Source organism: Dermacentor albipictus, chromosome 10 (assembly GCF_038994185.2).
Source record: "Dermacentor albipictus isolate Rhodes 1998 colony chromosome 10, USDA_Dalb.pri_finalv2, whole genome shotgun sequence".
In the NCBI taxonomy this organism is placed as follows: Eukaryota; Metazoa; Arthropoda; class Arachnida; order Ixodida; family Ixodidae; genus Dermacentor; species Dermacentor albipictus.
In genome coordinates, this window is record NC_091830.1 from 563,359 (window position 1) to 583,209 (window position 19,851).

Genomic DNA, 19,851 nt, shown 5'->3' on the forward strand with positions numbered 1-19,851 from the left:
AGCTACGAGTCAGGTGATCCCACCTCCAAGAAACTACATTCTTTTTCTGTGAGAGCCAGTGAAGGGAAGCTAACACACTTATCACCCAATTTTGCAATCATCTGCACTTCAGATATTTCCCAGATGAGCTGCATGTTGCCACGGGAAACAATCTCGCACTGGCCCTCAAGAGGTTTACATCCATGATCACGACAATGAATCGCCAAGAACCCACTGGAGCCATTTTTTACGTTGTTGCTGTGTTCGTGGAGCCGATCACTGAGGCAACGCCCAGTTTGTCCGTATCTTGCTCCCCACATGAAAGGGGGAGGTTGTAAACCTCCCGGTGGACACACTCGACAAACTTTTTGCGGTGATGCTTTCTGCACTTATCGGACGGGACGGCATTTGGATCCGTCAACCTGCAAAGCTTGCCAAGCTTGTTGGGAGCAGAAAAAACAACTCTTACATTAGCCCTTTGGGCCATCTTTTTCAAGCTATGGGATATCTCGTGCATGTAAGTTATAACACTTACTTTAGGGCGTTTGCCAGGAGGGGCATCAGCAATTGACTTCTGCGTGCTGGATCGCGCTTCTCCTAAAATGCGTTCCGCGACAGACACTTGCACCACCTTGGGATATCCAGCCAAGGACAAACGTCGAGTTTGCTTTTCTAAGCTTTCGTCCACTACATGACAGCAAGACTTGTTAAGGACATTCTTGAAGCACAAACTGATATTGGCCCGCTTAACAAGCTTAGAATGTGCAGATGTATACGGCAGAAGTGGCTTGTTGGCTCACGGGTCATACGACCAACACGTGCGAAGCTCAGGCGAAGATCAAGGAAATGAAGAGAACTATCTACCGGCATCTCATGAGTAGTTTGAAGGGGAACTAAGCACTTCTGAAACGTTTCTAAGACTTTAATGCCAAGGCTCTAGAAGCCATCAGTGCCACGTTTAACTGTCATAGGGTGATGTCGCTGGCTAAGGTAAAGGCTGTGGCAAAACGCACATGCAACAGACAATCTACAAAAGTTAACCAAGGCCTTTGAAAACAGCAAGCGAGATCATCTACAAGTTTTCTTCAGTGCCAAAACGCATAAACCCGGTGTCCCGTTACGGGTTATTGTGTCAGAAATTGATGCTTGGCAAAAGCCATTGGGGGTGCTTTTACAACATAAGTTGGGCCTTCTGCCTGTCAGAGACACTTTCCTCATTAAGAAAAAACGGCCGTACTACAGAATTGTTTCAAACTGAAAAATAAAGATATCTTGGTCTCGGAAGACTTTTCAGCGCCCACAAGACTTAAAAGAAAGAAACTCTGGGATAGCGCCTCCGAAATTAGAGCTGCTGGGGGGAAAGTCCAACTAGTGTACGACAAAATTAGGACTAATGGCGAGCTATTCCGATCGGATGGCACAAGTGACAGAAAGATTCCCACAGGCAGACAAACTGAAGAAAGACACCAGTCACAATGAATCCAAACAGATGCCCAAAAGCCCCTCTGTTTCATCAACCTTAATGCACGTAGCATCGTTAATAAAGCTGATGATATTGAAAGATCATTTTAACACACAAGCCACATTTTCTTATATTCACGGAAACTTGGCTTCACCCCGACATCTCCGACAAGGAAGTAACACCACCAGGTTACAGAATTCATCGTAAAGATAGAAGTTCGCGCGGCGGTGGTGTTGCAATTATTTATCAACAGTCACTACTCGTGTCCAGGTTACCTGATATACCTGCAATTGAGTGCGTGCTCATTAAAGTATATTTCGATGGGCACACTGTAATTGTAGGAGGCTTCTACCGTCCCCCTACTCAAGATAACTTTTCTCGAGCTTAATGAATTCCTTTGTTCTAGCAAATGCTATTCTTGTAATGTCCTCTTGGGTGGTGATTTCAATATGCCTTCAATCGACTGGAGTACCGATTTTCCTGAGCCCCTTTCTAGTGCTGCTGAACCTTTTGTCGACCTCGTAGTATTCCATGATTAAGCTCAGTTAGTAAAAGAACCCACGCGCATTCAGAATGATACAGCTTCAATTTTAGATCTATTCCTTGTAAGCAATGCAGTGCTCAGTCGTGATCCCGAAGTACATATTTTTGACGGAATATCTGATCACAAACTGATATCTTTAACAGTTCAACTTGGCCGTCCGATTGAAACCCAGAATAAAAGGTGCCTCGTTTCAAACTTTTGCCGCGCTAAAGACGTTGACATATTGGACGCCATGGATAGGTCGCTGGATGCTTTCATACTTCTTTCTGAATCGGGCACGTGCTGCGTGAACGAGCTGTGGTGCTTCTTTAGGAACCTAGTCTTAAAATGCGTCAGGGACTTTGTTCCAATGAGACTAAGCATTCGACAGCACACACGCCCATGGGTTACAAAGGAGATAGTGCGGCTGGAACGGAAGGCTAAACGAATAAGACAACAGCACTGTCAGTGTACCACAGAGGGCAATGCCAGTAAACTTTCCAACATACGTCTGCAACTAAAGGCAAGCATTAAAGAAGCAAAGGGATACTATCAAAGTGCATCTTTAAAGAATTTTCTGCTGTCTTCTCCGGCAAAGTTCTGGCGTCATTTTTCTTCGAAAAAGCAACCCTTGTCCAGTTTCTGCATCGACGGGGATACCGTAACTGATACAAGTTTGATAGCAGAGCCTTTCAATCAATTTTTCTGTTCGGTATTTACGGATGACGACGGCTGTAAACCAAGCTACTTTCCAGTTGATTGCCCGCCAATTTCATTGCAGATATTGCAATTGCAGATTGCAATTGCAGATATCTCAGTGACCGAAGAAGGCATTTTATCTCTCTTGTTAAATTTGAATACAAAGAAATCGCCTGGAGTGGATGGCATACCTACTGCCTTTCTCGTGAGATATGCCGAGTGGTGCTCAAAATATCTGTGCATCATATTTAGCAAGTCTTTATCACGTGCAGAAGTTCCGGGTGACTGGAAGTACGCAAAGGTTACCCCGATACCAAAATCAGAAAACAGGTCGCTTATCACTTCGTGCAGACCAATTTCATTATTACCCACATGTGCAAAAACCCTTGAGCATATTATATTTAAACATATTTCGGTCTTTCTGAATGACAACAATATAATTGATTCCAAGCAGCATGGTTTTCGGAAGGGACTGTCTACAACAACACAGCTACTGGAAACTATCCACGAACTCGCAGCAGTTCTAGATAAACAGAGCCAAACTGATTTAATATTCATAGATTTCGAAAAAGCATTCGACCGTGTGTCTCACATTAAACTGCTGTTAAAGCTACAAACAATACTTAAAAATGATTCTTTGATTTCATGGATTTCAGCATATCTGTCGTTAAGGCGGCAATGTGTGTTTATCGATGGCGCGCGTTCTGGATCAGCACCGGTTCGATCGGGCATTCCACAGGGGTCCGTCCTTGGGCCTCTTTTCTTTCTAATCTTTGTCAATGACTTAATAAAAGAAGTGAACGTGAACGTAAACATAAACGCCCTGAGTAAGTGTTATACTTTACATGCACGGGATATCCCATTGCTCAAAAAAGATGGCCCAAAGGGCGACTGTAAGAGTTGTTTTTTCTGCTCCCAAAAAGCTTGGAAAGCTTTGCAGGTTGACGGATCCAAATGTCGTCCCGTCCGATAAGTGCAGAAAGCATCACCGCAAAAAGTTTGTCGAGTGTGTCCACCGGGAGGTTTACAACCTCCCGCTTTCATGTGGGAAGCAATATATCGGACAAACTGGGCGTTGCCTCAATGATCGGCTTTGCGAACACAGCAACAACGTATAAAATGGCTCCGGTGGGTTCTTGGCAATTCATTGTCACAACCATGGATGCAAACCTATTGAGGACCGATGCACGATTGTTTCCTCTGGCAGCCCGCAGCTCATCCACGAAATATTTGAAGCGCAGATGATTGCCAAATTGGGTGATAAGTGTGTTAGTTTCCCTTCACTGGCTCTCATAGAAAAAAGAACTTAGTTTCTTGGAGGCGGCATCACATGACTCGTAACTATGTTACATGAATGCGCAGTTCATTTTCATGCAAGCGCATGTGCAGTCTACACTGCTTCACATGTACAAAATCGATTCAATGGTGCAATAAACTTAGTTGAAAGTTTGCACTTGGTGTGTCGTCTTCTCTTACGTCCGTGTCGTTTTTTGTTGCGCAATATCATATGAGTAATGGCTAATAGTCTTCTTAGTAAAATTTAGTAAGAACATCTGCACTACTACTACACATATTTATTATTCCTTGCTAAACCTTTCAAATACTCTTCTGAGTATGAAAGATACAGGAGTTTGGCACAGTCATTTTTCACCCTTAGAGGGTCCCCGCCACACATGTATAACGGCAGAAACAAATCTGAAATAGTCACGGCCACACATGTATGGCGTCAGCGGAACACTTGAAAAAACAATCTTTTTCACAATGAAAAGCAGCCTAGCTTAGCTCTGGAAGTGCTGCAACCATCCACGAGTTCTAGAAAAAATTCTTATTGTGCTGCTGTCCATCAACTTCTGTCAAAACTGATTTCTCACTTTGCTCTATGGCAGCTGCCACTGTGGTAGTTTTGGAGTATGTAGTTCCACTTTGCATAGTTTACTCTCATGCTTGCGCACTTTGTAATTGGCATTGTTTCAAGTCACAGGCGTCGAGAAAAGTGATTTTTATCTCATTTCTTATCACTCAAAGTACTAGAGCGAGATGCTCGCTTGCATGGCTTTCCCATAGCCGTGCAATTACTTTGTTTACAGGTGGGTGCCCACAAATTGGCGATACTGCTACACGTGCGTATCTTTTTGCAAAACATGCAAGAATAGATAGAATATGATCTAGCAATTTAACAACTGATTATTGCAAGTTGTTCACTCACTTTGTTTTACTGACAGGTACACATCACTGACTTTGCTTATGGGTGCTCACATGCCATGCCTCACTTTTGCTATCACCACGTGTGCTGAGGCCTTATTCTCTAACAATTCACCTTAATTTCCACTCTCTGGCCTTCATCATTGGTTCAAACATGGCTTGCAGGCTGCCATAATGACATATTTGGTGCAATTGCACCCTAAGTATGACATGATAGAAGTGGAAAATGAAATGGAACACTTCAAAATACAGGTCGTAGTCGCACCAAATCTATTTAAAAGATATAAATAACTTGTGTGAATTTTATTACATTTGTAAAAAATAATTATGCAACTTAATTCACTAGTTAACAACAAACCATGCATAAAACTGCATACATAAATTTTTTTAGTCGCTTTACTGGCACCTAAAGATTATTTGCCTATTTATAAAATTATAATAAATTAAATTCTGGGGTCTTTAGGGCCAAAACCACGATTTTATTATGCAGAACAACCTAATGAGGGACTCCAAATTAATTTAGACCACCTGGGGTTCTTTACCATGCACCTAAGTTTAAGTACACGAGCATTCTTGCATTCCCCCCTCCCCCCAAAATCCAGCTACCAGGGCCAGGATCAAACCTGCGACCTTTAGCTCAGCAGCTCAACACTATAGCCACTGGGCTGCTTTGGAAGGCCCAACATCTTACTTCTTCCAGCTGCCACCACTGTCGCTGCTCTGTAAAAAAGTCGGATGGTGTGGGTGCCAAGCGCGAAGTCATGACTGTTGTTTCCACAGCAGGGCCACCTGTAAAAGAAGGCTTTGTTTTGCCTACTAACAGACTTCAGAAATCATTCCTTTCCCATCCTCCTGTGCCACTAAAGTGGCTAAAGGCAAGTTTGTGGGAGTCTTATCCCTGCTGTTGGAACAAAGAAAAGACAACACAGTAATGCAAACAATCACGATGGCATTTATTGCGCCTTTTATACACTAATGCTTACTAGCCGAGTTGCTATCCACAAAACATGCCAATGGGCACGCAACAAATCGAGGAAGTCCGACTTACCATGACCCGATAGCGAGTGAATATGTTCCATGCTGGATACCAATGCCTGGTCGTTCGCGTGTATGGTCATGTGATTGGTGGCGCATTCAAACGATCGTGTTCGTCCATTCCAGTGTCCCGCTCCTAGGCCACATGAGACAGTCTCGCAAAAGCATGGATTGGCGCACGCGCAGAATGTACGCGCTGCTTGCCGACTCTGAGCCAAAGAGAAAGAGCCTACTCCCTGTCGTGCTCGACTAACCCTGCTGTTAGGCGGCGTTAGCTGGGCAACACTCGCGCCATCTCTCGCAATGCGCTGCAACAAGACCAACTGTCGCTGGCACTAAGCTACGCAGAGAAGCTGGATCACAGGAGACATGAGACATGCGGGGAAAACAGCATATCAGGGGACGTGCGAGAGTCTCGCATCCCCACAAGTTCTATGAACACTCAAAGCAGATGCATTACAAGAACTCCAAACTACACAGGGATGTGCCTAACTAAAGGTGTATTGTCCTGCACTTCTGATGACCCTGCATAGTGCCTTGATTTCATGCAGGTGCTGAGTTGGAATTATTTTCTTTTTTGTGTCTGAAAAATTTGGCTGTAGTTGCACTGTCTCATAGGACAAGCACCAACATGGAACACTGCAGATAAAGAGGATATGTTGTCCAGCTAAACAACAATGAGAAGTACATAACACAAGTGCTACATTTGCATTTAGTTATTAATTTTATTTATTTTTACCTATTGAAACCTCGTTGGTGTTATTGCAGGAGTGGGGATAACATCAGATATCAATTGCAGATAAAAATAGGTTAATGCAAATGACTGACCTCCATACAAAGCATTCCAATGACAGGGAAAACTGTCATCCACCCAAATGTAGCATGAAGCTACAAAGGAAACCCATATGGGTTTCTCAGAAAGAAAGCTTCACACTTGAAGAAAAATTCGTCTTAGTCCGGATTTCAAGCTAAGCATTTCGATGTTAAATTGTTAAAAGAAAAAAAAAACTGCGTTTGTACATGTTGGTTCTAGGTTGAAACATTGTAGACATAGGAACAGCCAGCCAGTCTACACCTAGAGAGCAGCTAATCACACCTCCAACCAGCAACATAGTGAGGCTGAAGGTCAAATGACAGTACAGTGTACTCTAAATCCACTATAGAAGTGCTTGCACACACACACACAAACACAGTCCTTGCAATACATTCCCTTGAACCAATGTGACTCTAAGGAGTCCTAGTCTGCAATCAGTACATAAGAGAGAACGAAACTGGGCTCCGAAACTTGACCAAAGTATGACAAGTTCACTGCGCAGGTTTTCATGCTAGTACCACACCAAAGCAATTTTGCACATCTCTTGTTCTTCACCTATATTTCTTCTCCTCCTCCTCCTCCTCACCTACAGATTTATTTATTTATGGGGCTGAATGACCCAACGTGACACTAGGCTTATAAGATATACTGTAGCAGAGTGCTCAGGATTAAGTTTCACCATCTTTACCATGCTATCCCATTTTTTGGTTTGGGAAACCTTGTCACTTTAGAGCAGTCCCTTTTCTGAAAAAAATTGGCCATGGTGCAGTTAAGTGGTAGCTCAATGGTGGCTCGTTACCTATTATAAGTCTATAAAAGTGAATAAATTGTTCAATGCTAATACAACTTCAGAATCAAAGACATGAGCTCTGTGATTTTTTAAAGCTAAGTACTTTAATGTTCAGACAAAAAAATATGTTATTGTAACTTGAAACAGCAGGAAGGGATGAGGACAAGAAAAACAAGAAAAAAACCACTACAGGACTGGTGCTGACTGCCAACTGAACTTTATTTAAAGAAGCCCCAAGCATTTATATCAGAAAAAAAAAGAAAAGCATAAAGAACCAATCGGCTTGACAGGCATATGCACAGGGGACACACTACAAGTACAGGTGTTTATCCAGATAGAAACGTCTTTAGCTTTAATAGGCTGAGTGATGCCAAGCTGACACACAAATCTTTATCTGTATAATTTGCAATTTTATTTATACCTGCCAACCTGCGAGCTTTAAAATTGGTAAATATCCTACGGACATGACAAACCAAGGGGTTGCGCACATTAAACTTTTTTTTCTGAGCACACAGCTTTTATGGGATAAATACATATTTTATTAGCGATTATTCACCCTTTAGATGCAGCACACCAACAGCAACAAACTTGTCACAGAAGAGACTATAAAGCAACAGATTGTTTTTAGATCACAGTTACTTTTTCAGCAATTTTGCTGTTGCCAGTTTCACAAGCTTCAGGCAGCTGAATAAACTTGTGTGAAGCAATTGTCCCATTTTGTGCTGCCATAAAAGGGCAGCACAGGTACCACCACAATTTCTTTCTCGCATGCATATTTTTTTTTCAACCTTCTGCCACCCCATCCTTTCACGTTTAAATCTTTTTCGCAAACAGAATGTACTTTTAGTAAAACTAGACACAACATTTCTAAAACTGCAAAACATGCAACACTACCTCACCTAGGAACGCGTCTGAAAAAATGCCAAGTTTGCTGTGCTGACAACCTATTTGTTAAAAATCTGTATTGTAAAAAAAAAAAAAAATCTTGTATATCTCTCCACTGATACAGTGTTCTAGTGCAGAAACTTTTTCACATGAATACAGGAGGCGACACACACAAGCACTAACTTTCAACTGAATTTTTATTGGAAGCCAGATCACTATTTATACATGCCAAGCAACAACTCTGGCATGTGAAACAGAGATGCATTGAGATACGACAATTCTTTTCATGTTAAAGATAGTGAAGGCATGCTAACACAATTTTGACCGAGCTTCTCAACAGTTGCAGTTTCAATTACCAGTCTTGCTATTTCTTCTTTGTGCTTGTGCACAACAAAACATTCTTGAAAAGAGGCGAGCGATCACACGTGCTGCAGTGGGCTGCTAACCCGCCATCCCCACCTCTCTTTACATTGTTACAGTGTTCTCTGGGCTTATCATTAAGACATCGCCTGGTTGACCTGGCATTGTCTGCCACACGATAGTGCTATCTGGTATACGATGCCTTCTTTGCAGGATACGAACCGTGTTCTATGTTTCTTGTCACAGCCTGCCCTTTTTATCTGCAAATGGGTTGCTGCTTTTGTGTCCCTTCCCGTGTTCGTGTGAAAAGACTCATTGGCCTTTCTACTCTGTGAAAGACAACTGGTGAAGCTGTTATGCGCTGTTTTAAAATGACGAAGTTATATACATGTATGACAATATATGTGCAATTAAAGCATCAAGACGAAAGACACATCTGGCGATCAATCATTCCTTCATGACGTTGAGTTTCGGAAGATGCACCGGTATAGGCGGATACACGTACCCATTCACGGTAGCGAAACGAGGCACTTTGCCTTCCAGTAACGCTTCATGGCACGTCCCACACACACGCATGTTAGAGACGCACTCTGATGACACACTGATGCAATGCCGCCACTGTACACTCATGCTGCCCGGCGTCACGAATCGTATCAAGGCTAGTCAAATCACCCGCGAACCGGAGACAGTTACGCACCCCACACGCAGCGCCGAACGGATTGTTCTGACTGAATGACTGAAGGATTGTAGCATTGTCGGCGTTTTGTGTTTTCAGCCTCACATTATTCAGGGTCATCACCCTGAATAACAGGCTTGCCGTTTATGAGTGGCATCCACCGCCCGCGTCTCACTAGTACTGCTTTTGCCGCTGCCGCCGCTCACATTCCTGGTTCTGTTCATGTGCCCGCTTGTCACGAGCACGCTGTGGACCATCGCCGGGTAGGAGGTTGGTACAACTGGCCTTAACGGCATACCACCACTGCTGCTGACATTCCTGGTTTCACGCCGCCATTCTACGCCGCTGTTCTTGACGGGCACGCTGCGGGTCTTCCTCAGTTGGCACAGACTACGGGTCAGGCTCATTGATGGAGGCACGATTGGCCTTAGCGACTTCCCGCCTTCGACGCACCCATTCTCGCTGTCACTCCTGTCGTCGTTCTAGAAGGACACATTCCTCCTTTTCCAAGCGCATGATATGCAGCCGCCCCATGGAACCGCTCAAGAACAACTGCCGATAAGGTTGCTAGGCAACAATGACATCACTATATATACGAACTCACATTGGACGATGCACATGTGTACGTTTATTAGGGCCTTTACATGGACATGGTTGCTATAGACGAGCGCACGCCAAGTTTCGCCCGAGACGCCAGCGCTCGTTTCTCCCCTGGCGGCACGGTTTCCCCTCCCCCGGGTGTTTGCTTCCGCCGGTTCCCTTCGCTCGCGCTGAGCCAGAGGAGGCCAGGCTGAGCGCGCGCTGCACGCGAGAAGGCTTTTTGTTAGCGATGGCGCCTCGCCGGAAGACATCGCGGCACCGTACGGCACACGATGCTGAATTTCGTGTTCTGCTTTGTACAGGTGTTCCTGTGGTTACCTGGATTTGCCCATGACTGTTCCTTGCCACCGGCTGACTACACATCCCGTCCATGTACAGAGTCACCAACAGCATTGTGTCTGCACAATCACGTGTGGTCTACTGATGCATCCGTTTTTCCACCGAAAGCACCGCCGCAAGAGGACAACTGCGCAGGGCTGCCCAAACTGGACATCTCGTTCTGCGCACGACCCAGGCGAATTACGTCATCAGATGGGCATAAAAAGACGGATCGACCGGCTGCACCTTTCAGTGGACTCGGCGGCACCGTACGGCACACGATGCTGAATTTCGTGTTCTGCTTTGTACAGGTTGGTGAGAAACAATTTTGTAGTAGTCCTTTTAGAAGTAACTGTGTTGGATTGCTGGTGCTGCCGAGTCCCCACTGCTTGTTCCAGTGTTGTGTTGACCTATCTCGTGTTATTTTCGTCTTATTAAAGCTTAGTGGTGACATTGAAGAGAACCCAGGGCCCGATCAAGACAAACTGGATGCGATCTTAAGTGCTGTTACCGCAATTAAGACATCACAACATCAGTTAGAGTCAGGTCTACTGAGTGTCCAAGTCAGGCTTACGGAAATAGAGACAAATCTTGCTTCCCTCCAGCTTTATAATGAAAAGGTTCTAAAATGCGAGGAAGCTATTAACACTATGAATCGTGAGATGGCTCGGTTAAGCAATAAATTAGAAGACCTGGAAAACAGAAGTCGTCGGAACAATTTAATCATATATGGTCTCAAAGAGGGAGACAACGAAAGCCCGGCAATTTTGGAAAAACGCGTGATACATGACATTTTCAAAGACATTCTTGCAGTTGAAGTTAAATCTATTGAACGGATTCATCGTATTGACAAGAAACGTACTGCACGTGAACGCCCAGTAATCCTTCGTTTTTTCGATTTCACTGAGAAAATGTCAGTTCTTCGAAACTGTTCGAAGTTGCAAGGCGAAAAGATATCTATCTCGGAAGACTTCTCACCAGCGGTACGGGAAATGCGCCGGAAACTATGGCATTCATCCCAAGAAAATCGTACCAGAGGAGACAAGGTCAAGCTTATATTTGATAAATTGAGGATAAACGGCGATCTGTATGCTTGGGATAGCACTGAAAATAAGAGGACACTCGTGAAGCGCGAAAGCCGTATGGCTTATGAAAACAGCCACCCCAGCTCATGACAAAATTCACCTCAACTCTCGCTATTATGTTTGAATGCAAGAAGCGTTGTCAATAAAACCGAAAAATTAGAAGAAATGGTGCTGGTATACAGCCCCTATATAATTGTCATCACTGAAACCTGGTTGCATTCTCACATTGACGATTCAGAGGTGCTTCCCAATTCCTATTCTATCGTTCGTTTCGACCGCGATGACCGGGGAGGGGGCGTTGCCATAGCTATTAAAGAAGGCTTATCATTTAAGAAAGACGAAGGAATACCCAATCACGAAAGTGTGTGGTGCAGTATCACTATCAATGGAATGTCAGTGTTCGTTGGCGGCATATACCGACGACCAAATGCGCCAACTGACTATCTTGCTGAATTGCACGACTTTCTGTGCCGTAAAATTAACGAGCGCACTAAGCTAATCTTAGTCGGAGACTTCAACTTAACTGGGATTGACTGGGGAAATCTGACCATTAGTGGAAACGAGCACAATAGTTGTGAAATGCTTCTGAATATTATGTTTAGTTTTTCTTTAACCCAGCTTGTTAGGGAGCCAACGCGTATACAAGAGCAAGCAAGCTCCATTCTTGATCTTGCTTTCGTTTCCAAGACGCTAAACCCTGATATCAGTATCGAAAATGGAATCTCGGACCATAAAATGCTTTTACTTACTTTTGATAACTTCAGTTTCAGTCCCAACCAAAGCACCAGCATATCTCGTATATCTGTCAAGGATTACAGCAGGGCAGACGATGTCAGTGTTATTGATTACATTGAAATAACCCTAGATAGTCTTTTACAGTCGGGATTTGAAAACGTGAATGACTTATGGTTAAAGCTGAAACGAATAGTAGCGTACTGTGAAGAAAAATTCATCCCATCAATAAAAAAACGAGTGAACAGGAAGACACCTTGGATTACACGCAGTATTATCCACCTCAAAAGAAAGTTACAAAGAATGCATAAAAAGAAAACCAACGTCGATGCTATAAATGAACTTTCACAAATGCTCAGAGCAGAAATTTCTTCAGCAAGAAGCAATTTCTTCACAAATACACTGACCAACTTTATGACGCACGAGCCAAGAAAGTTCTGGCGTTACCTGGCAAAACCGGGGGCGTCTATCGACCAAATGGAAATAGACGGAGCCATTACGGATAACGCAAATGGTATCGCGAACGCCTTTAATCACTATTTCCAGTCTGTGTTCACCCGTGCTTCTACCTCGGAGTTCAATCTATCGGAATACCACTCCCGCATGCCTGACCTTGTCATAACAGAATGCGGCATTCTTAACTTACTGCTACAGCTTGATGAAAAGAAATCACCTGGGCCCGACGGATTACCCAATGCTTTTCTAAAGCGATACGCGCAACAACTGTCTCTCCTTCTTCATAAAATTTTTTCCTTATCCATGGCAACAGCATCCGTACCCGCCGACTGGCTTTGCGCGAAAGTGGTCCCGGTGTTCAAAAAAAATGGGAATAGGCTCTTGGTAAGCATGTACAGGCCTATATCACTAACTAGCTCTTGCTGCAAATTAATGGAGCATGTAATTAACAAAGCAGTCATAACTTACTTGGAAAGCAACAAGCTTTTAAATAGTAAACCAGCACGGCTTTAGGAAGGGATTATCAACAGTTACGCAATTACTTGAAATTACACACGACTTCGCGGCTGCAATTAACTCTGGTTTGCAAGTGGATGCAGTGTTCGTTGACTTTGCAAAGGCTTTTGATTCTGTTCCACATTGTAAATTAATTGAGAAGCTTAAAATGATTGGTATTAATTCAAACATCGTTTCCTGGATTACAGCTTACCTCTCAGGCCGTACTCAATACGTCGAAATAAAAAATGCCAAATCCATTAGCCTAGACGTTCGCTCTGGTGTTCCACAGGGATCAGTATTAGGACCTACACTTTTTTTAATCTATATAAATGACATTTTTTCCTGTGTCACTCCAGATGTTGTACTGAGATTATTTGCAGACGATTGCGTTGTGTACACTACGGTTCGTTCACAAGATGACCAAAATAATCTGCACTTAACCCTAACTAACATTGATTCTTGGTGTAAAACTTGGGATATAAAAATAAATGTAAGCAAAACGTCCTCTGTCACCATAACAAGGAAAAAAACTCCCATCTATTTTACTTACCTTTTATCAGGATCTGCTGTGACGCGTAATAATGAAGTAAAGTACTTGGGGGTAACGTTAACTGAAAAATTGAGTTGGGAATCCCACGTAGATAACATATGTACAAAGGCATACCGACAACTTGGATTCATCCGACGAAAATTGTCAGCTGCACCTGCGCATGTAAAACTAAACGCCTATATGACTCTAGTAAGACCCATCCTGGAGTACAGCGCCATAGTTTGGAACCCCCATCAGTCTTACCTGAAAACGAAACTTGAAAGAATTCAAAGCCTAGCACTCCGTTTTATTTACTCCCGATACTCCCGCTACGATAGCGTGACACTTCTCCGTAACAGGGCTAGCATCTCGACGTTAGAATGCCGACGACTAACTGCCTGTATGAAATTTCTTTTCCTGTTATATCATGATTGCATCAGCATAACTAAAGACGTGTACCTAAAGCCACCTCACCACCGCTCCAAAAGAATCAATCACGACTTGTGCATACGGCCATTTGCTGCTAGATGTAATTTATTCAAATTTTCTTTTTTTCCTCGATCCATAGAACTATGGAATAGCCTGCCCTGCCATATTGTGAATGATGTGTCAATTGATGTCTTTGTTGCGAACGTTGAATCTTTCTTTGAAAATGCTTTTGTAAATGTGTTGTAGTCACAGCCTTCTTGATTATGAGTCATGAATTGTATGATTCTACAGCTCTGCTCACTTTGATTCTATTATTTATATAAGTTATGTATCTTTTCATTCATCTTCCGGAACACCAAACCTGTTGTACCACCTATTGTACATTCCACTCCTGTCAGAGCCTGAGAAAGGCTCACAGTATTATGAAATAAAATAATAATTACTGTTGTGTTGTGAACTGCCATAACAGCAACGTGAACACGAAGAGGGCTGCAGCCGCCAGTGGAATTCTACCTGCTCAGCGTCCCTTACATGGTTAAGCAGACGCTGCCCTTTCGCCGCATTGCAGCCATAAAAATAATCGTCAAGCGTACCGATCTTCTTAAAGGCAAATATAGCGTGTGCAGTTTGTTTCACACTAAGGGGAAAACTCGGAACGTATTGCATCGCGATGCGGCAAGCAATGGAGTCGTGCGGCGGCAGCAGCTCGAGCAGGAGCACACGCTTGAGGGGGTGGTGTCGTGATCTGCGTCGTCTGCTACGGCGGCGCGCGCTGGCCGCATTTTTCGGGAAGCGTGGTACTGTCAGGGGCAGTGCACCGATTTCATCGGTACTGCGGGAACTGAGCTGATATTCTTTACTAAATGTTGTGCGTCACCACACTCTGATCCTTCATTGGCGCTAATGGAGTTCTACAAACTTCTTTTGACAACATGGTTCATTTGTTCTTTCGAAGGGCCGGAGTACTGAGTGTGTGCACGTATATTTCTTCACTGTGTGTGCTACCGTAATGAGCAGCGACAAAACGCACCAAGATGTGCGCGCAACGTGCTCAGTCTTTGTTTGACTCGAAAGGAAAACAAAGCACTCAACAATGGGAGTCGAACACGGTGAAACAAACGGACACGATTAAATGAACGTTTTAGGTTCAGACAATGAGCTGGAAGTGATTTTTCTCGATAATCATTCGCTACACCAGACAGACCCTGCCCGCCGGTGGGGGAATTGGACACGTCACGCTCGGAACTACAGTTAGTATCTCGTCATGTCCCCAGCGGCAGCGATGACAGCGCTCATCCTGGAAGGCAGTGAAGTGTAGAATGACTTGATCAGGGATGTGTTCATTCGCTGCACGTCTCAGTCACTGATGATGGTGGATCGAAGCCTATCCTCGGGCGACTGATAGAGGGGATGTTGCGCCAGCGATACTTTCAACGAGCCCCAGACATTTTAAATGATGTTGGCACCCGGGGATTGAGGCGGCCGCTCCAAGAGAGTGACTGCACGCTCTTCTAGCAGTTCTTGCACAGCACGAGCAGTGTGGATCGGCGTCCTATCGCGTTAGAATATATAGTCGCCTTCCAGAAACGGGCCGTCAAGAATGTATGGAATCAGTACGTCGTCTATGACTGCCATGCAGCGATGAACTTACATTCGAGGCGTATCAGTGGGCGTCGCGCAACGCTTAGCAAAGAATACCGGCTCCTTTCACGCAGTAACGATGTGATCAGTGCCCTGCACCTGACAGTAGAACGTTTCTCGACAATGCGGCCAGCGTGCGCCGCCGTAGCAGACGACGCCGTTCAAGATCCCGCCCCTCGAGCATCTGCGCGAGCTGCTGCGCTTCGAGTTTTCCCCTAAATGTGAGAGAGACTGTACACCGCCCTTCGAAGGAAATGTCCACGCGCACACACCGCGCGCGGCGCGAAACGTGCCCAAACACGCGCAGTGCAGGAGGCAATCAAGGCGGCGCGAACGAGAGATGGGAGAGGGGTACCACCGCTAATAGAATTTTGCTCCGCATGCGGCGCTCTCAACGCCGGCGCAGCAGCGCCGCTCTCGGTGCCGTTCTTGTCTATAGCGAGCGCGATGCCGAGAATAATGCGTCGTTAATCACTCGACTTGCCACTTGTGAAGAGCGCACTAGGCCATCCATCACAGGTTTTGACACTTATGCTAATGAACCTACAAGACTAGACTCTCTTTTACACTACTTGTGAGACGCAAATTTTTCTTTGACGACGCGACAGTGTACACGCACGGACAGAAAATTTGCCAGAGTAGCCATATACAGCTTCGCTGTAAAAAAATTCTGTGCTAAAGCACTACATCAAAGATGTCACACCAACAAGGCCAGAAGTCAATCCTTGCTTGGTATATCTTTCCCTGTGTTTACCAAATGTGCTGGCTGTGCAGTGATAAATGCTGTGGAAATTTCAAGCGGAGTCTTGTTCATCAACTCTCTAGCATCTCCAACTTTATTTCTTTTACTTTTCCACTAAAATGCATGCCATACTTTTTAAGACATCCCAAGCAGCTAAATTCTGTATTTTCCCAACCTTCTCAGTGTCATGTGCTGTAGGAGTGTTCCATAGTACACATGCATATTCAAGAACTGATCTAACGCATGTTTTATAAGGTAACTCTCATGTAAATTGTGTAAATAATCAAGAAAGCCCAAGTATTATTCACTTTAGCTGCTTCTAGTAGGTTCACTAGTAGACTTGTCACTACCATAATAATTTAGCTGTGTAATATACCCCTAAATATTTTAACTCTGCGACTTTAGTTATAAGACTATTTTTAATACTGTAGGAAGAATAAAAGGGTTTTTTTTGCAAGTGAACATCATATGAACTGCTTTAGTTTGATTTAATTGCATATGCCAATGATTACACCATTGACAGACTCGATCTAGGTCCTTCTGAAGGATTTAATCATCTGTTGTAATAATCACTCTGTATAAAATGCAGACATCTGCAAATAGCTTAATGTGTGATGTCACACCTTCAATAATATCATTTATGTGCAATAGGAACAAGAGGGGCTTCAGAATAAAACCCTGAGGCACCCTGGGATGTAACTTTCTGTAAATGCAGCTGAACCCCATTTGTAACCATGTAACTGCCGTCATAATGTCACAATGTAATGTTACCCAACAGACAATCAAAAAATGGACATGGTCATTTTTCTACGAGTAAAGAAAGCGCAACTGCATCAAATGCCTTTCTGAAGTTCAGAAACATGCGGTCAACAAAAAGTAATTTATCTAAAGCAGAAGCAAGATTACACGTGAATTCAATTAACTGTGCGATACAGGTGAAGCATTTCCGGAATCCATGCTGACAAGGTGTAATGAGCGAATGATAATTCCTACGTGCTTTGATTTCAATATGCTTTGAAGTTTTGCAGACAGCACATGTTATAGATATTGGATGGCAGTTTGCTATATTGCTTTGGGGAACAGACTTGTGAACTGGAAGAATAACAGCAGTTTTCCAGTCATCTGGTAGGTAAGCCTCTGCAAGCAATTCATCGTACATTAATTTCAAGTAGTGCGATACCGATGCAGCACAAGACGAAAAAAGAATGTTAGGTAAACTACTGTGGCCACAAGCTTTTCACAAGTGGACACACCATGGCGCTCGTGCAAGTAGAAGGTGGACTGGAGCAGATGCCGAATGGACGCCGCAGGCGTTCTGTGCGTATGCTCGCTATTGTGCAAGAGTGGACTACCTGTATTGGCTTGTGCACATTGTTGACACAACTTGCAAATCACTGCCCTATTTCTGTACAGCATTCAGAAACTTAAACAAAAACAATTTCGAAACAACTACAACGCCTTGTTTCAATTCCAGGTTCAACTGCATTCTAAACAGCGGCTTAATTCATAATTCAAAATGTACACTTGGTCTATTCCATCATTAGAAACCGGCTACAGAGCAAGTTCTTGACGCACTTTTATGCAATTGCACGTAAAAAATTCCCTGAAGATTACGATACTCCCTCATGAGGAATTTGACCGCAACTGTATACCTGTTTTCATTTCGCAATAAATTGGCTGATGCTGACAATATGAATCATGCAGCACATCGCAAAGGGAGTGAAGTGTGGTGCAACTGCCTTATTAACCAGGAGATCGCGAGAGGCAGTGCATGGGTGACGCGGAGGCGTGATTCAAAGCAGCCACCGCAGACAGACCTCTGCTCATGCAGCAAAGTTTTGTTTTCATACATGGTATCGCTGCGAAAAAGAAGGCTGGTGCAGTTCGGTTGTGCGCATGTGTTGTGATTCTTTTAAACATAGAACTTTTTCGAAAAATAAACCAGTTGTCAGTAGCGTTTCCTCGTCGTCGTGTCGTCTTTTCATCGTGTGTCCGTCCTTTTTAGCGCTACCATCAGTTTTAAAGAAAGTATCGCTGGAGTCATCTGTGAACAACGCGCGCTACCCTGGCGCCATCTCGTAGCATTGTCACCACAAAGCCCGTCTTGCGTGGCATTACGCTTTTATTCTCCCGCTTTCCGCCTCATTGTTCCGCTGCACTATCCTCCTCTGCTTTCCTCCTCACGCTCTCAACTATCGACATCTTTCATCTGCGCTTCGCATTCGCTCTTTCATCCTTCGCTGTGCTTTCTCTTGGTAACGAGGACACTGAGTGACTAAGCCGATGCTCGATGCAGGAACAGGCGCCTAAGAAGCTGCGCTCTGAAAACCTGTGTTTCACACTAACAAAGCTAACCAACTGATTATTAAACTAATTACTATGCTTATTACTAAATTACTACTTAATTATTAATTTCTACTAATCTTTTTACCAACTAATTGCTAAACTAACAGGGCTAGCCAACTAAACAGTTAAGCAAACCAATACTTATTTATCTTAGTCTTATTATGGGTTTTTATGTGCAAAACCACTTTCTGATTATGAGGCACGCCGTAGTGGAGGACTCTGGAAATTTCTACCACCTGGGGTTCTTTAACGTGCACCTAAAGCTAAGTACACGGGTGTTTTCGCATTTCGCCCCCATCGAAATGCGGCCGCCGTGGCCGGGATACCAAACCAATACTAAATGCATTATCAAACAAATAACTAACTAACCTGACTTATTAACTAAGTAAACTCAATATTAAGTAACATAACAAACTACATTAGCAAAATGAACTCAACTAATAAACGAATTGCATAATAATAAGTAAGAAATACGCCATCTAAGCTAACTAAATAAATAAGGTAACTAACAAAACTAATTAACTAATCAAGCTAACAAAGCTTACCAACTGATTACCTATGTTCCTGAACTAAAATTGAAAAAAATGCTAATAATCTACCTAGCTATCACAAATAAACAAATATATAGTGACTTACTAACTGATCAACTAAGATTAAACTAGCCAACCAAATATAACTGGCTTATCACACTAACTAACTAGACAGAGTGCAAATAGATACAACCGAACAAAAGAGTTTGTGCAAGGAAGCCTACTAGAGGGGATGGGGGTGACATCAATCATAAAATGGTGCCCATGTGTAATTTAGACAAAAATGCATCACACATAAAATAATTTTGCCAAAGGTTCCCATAACGTGTTCACTCTACAAACAAGCTGAAATAAATGTAGGAGAGGTACCTTTCTTCGCAAAAAATTCACATGATCGAGCAGCCCCGCCATCTGGCACCGCAGATTGTTCACCTTCTACTTGTGCCAGCGCATATGGTGCCACCTTCTGTCCCTATATGAAACTTTCGGGGAAGTTTCATGACCAGATGAAAAGTACTGA

At 43.6% G+C, this 19,851-nt stretch overlaps 1 protein-coding gene across 1 annotated transcript in view; it reads right to left on the bottom strand.

Moving 5' to 3' along the window:
* Window positions 1–19,851, bottom strand: part of LOC139050831 (deformed epidermal autoregulatory factor 1 homolog) — a 75,784-nt gene that overhangs the window by 19,116 nt on the left and 36,817 nt on the right. The window contains exon 5 of the mRNA XM_070527619.1: window positions 5,557–5,654. Within this exon, the coding sequence (XP_070383720.1) occupies window positions 5,557–5,654 (98 nt within the window). The remainder of the gene's footprint in view (window positions 1–5,556; window positions 5,655–19,851) is intronic.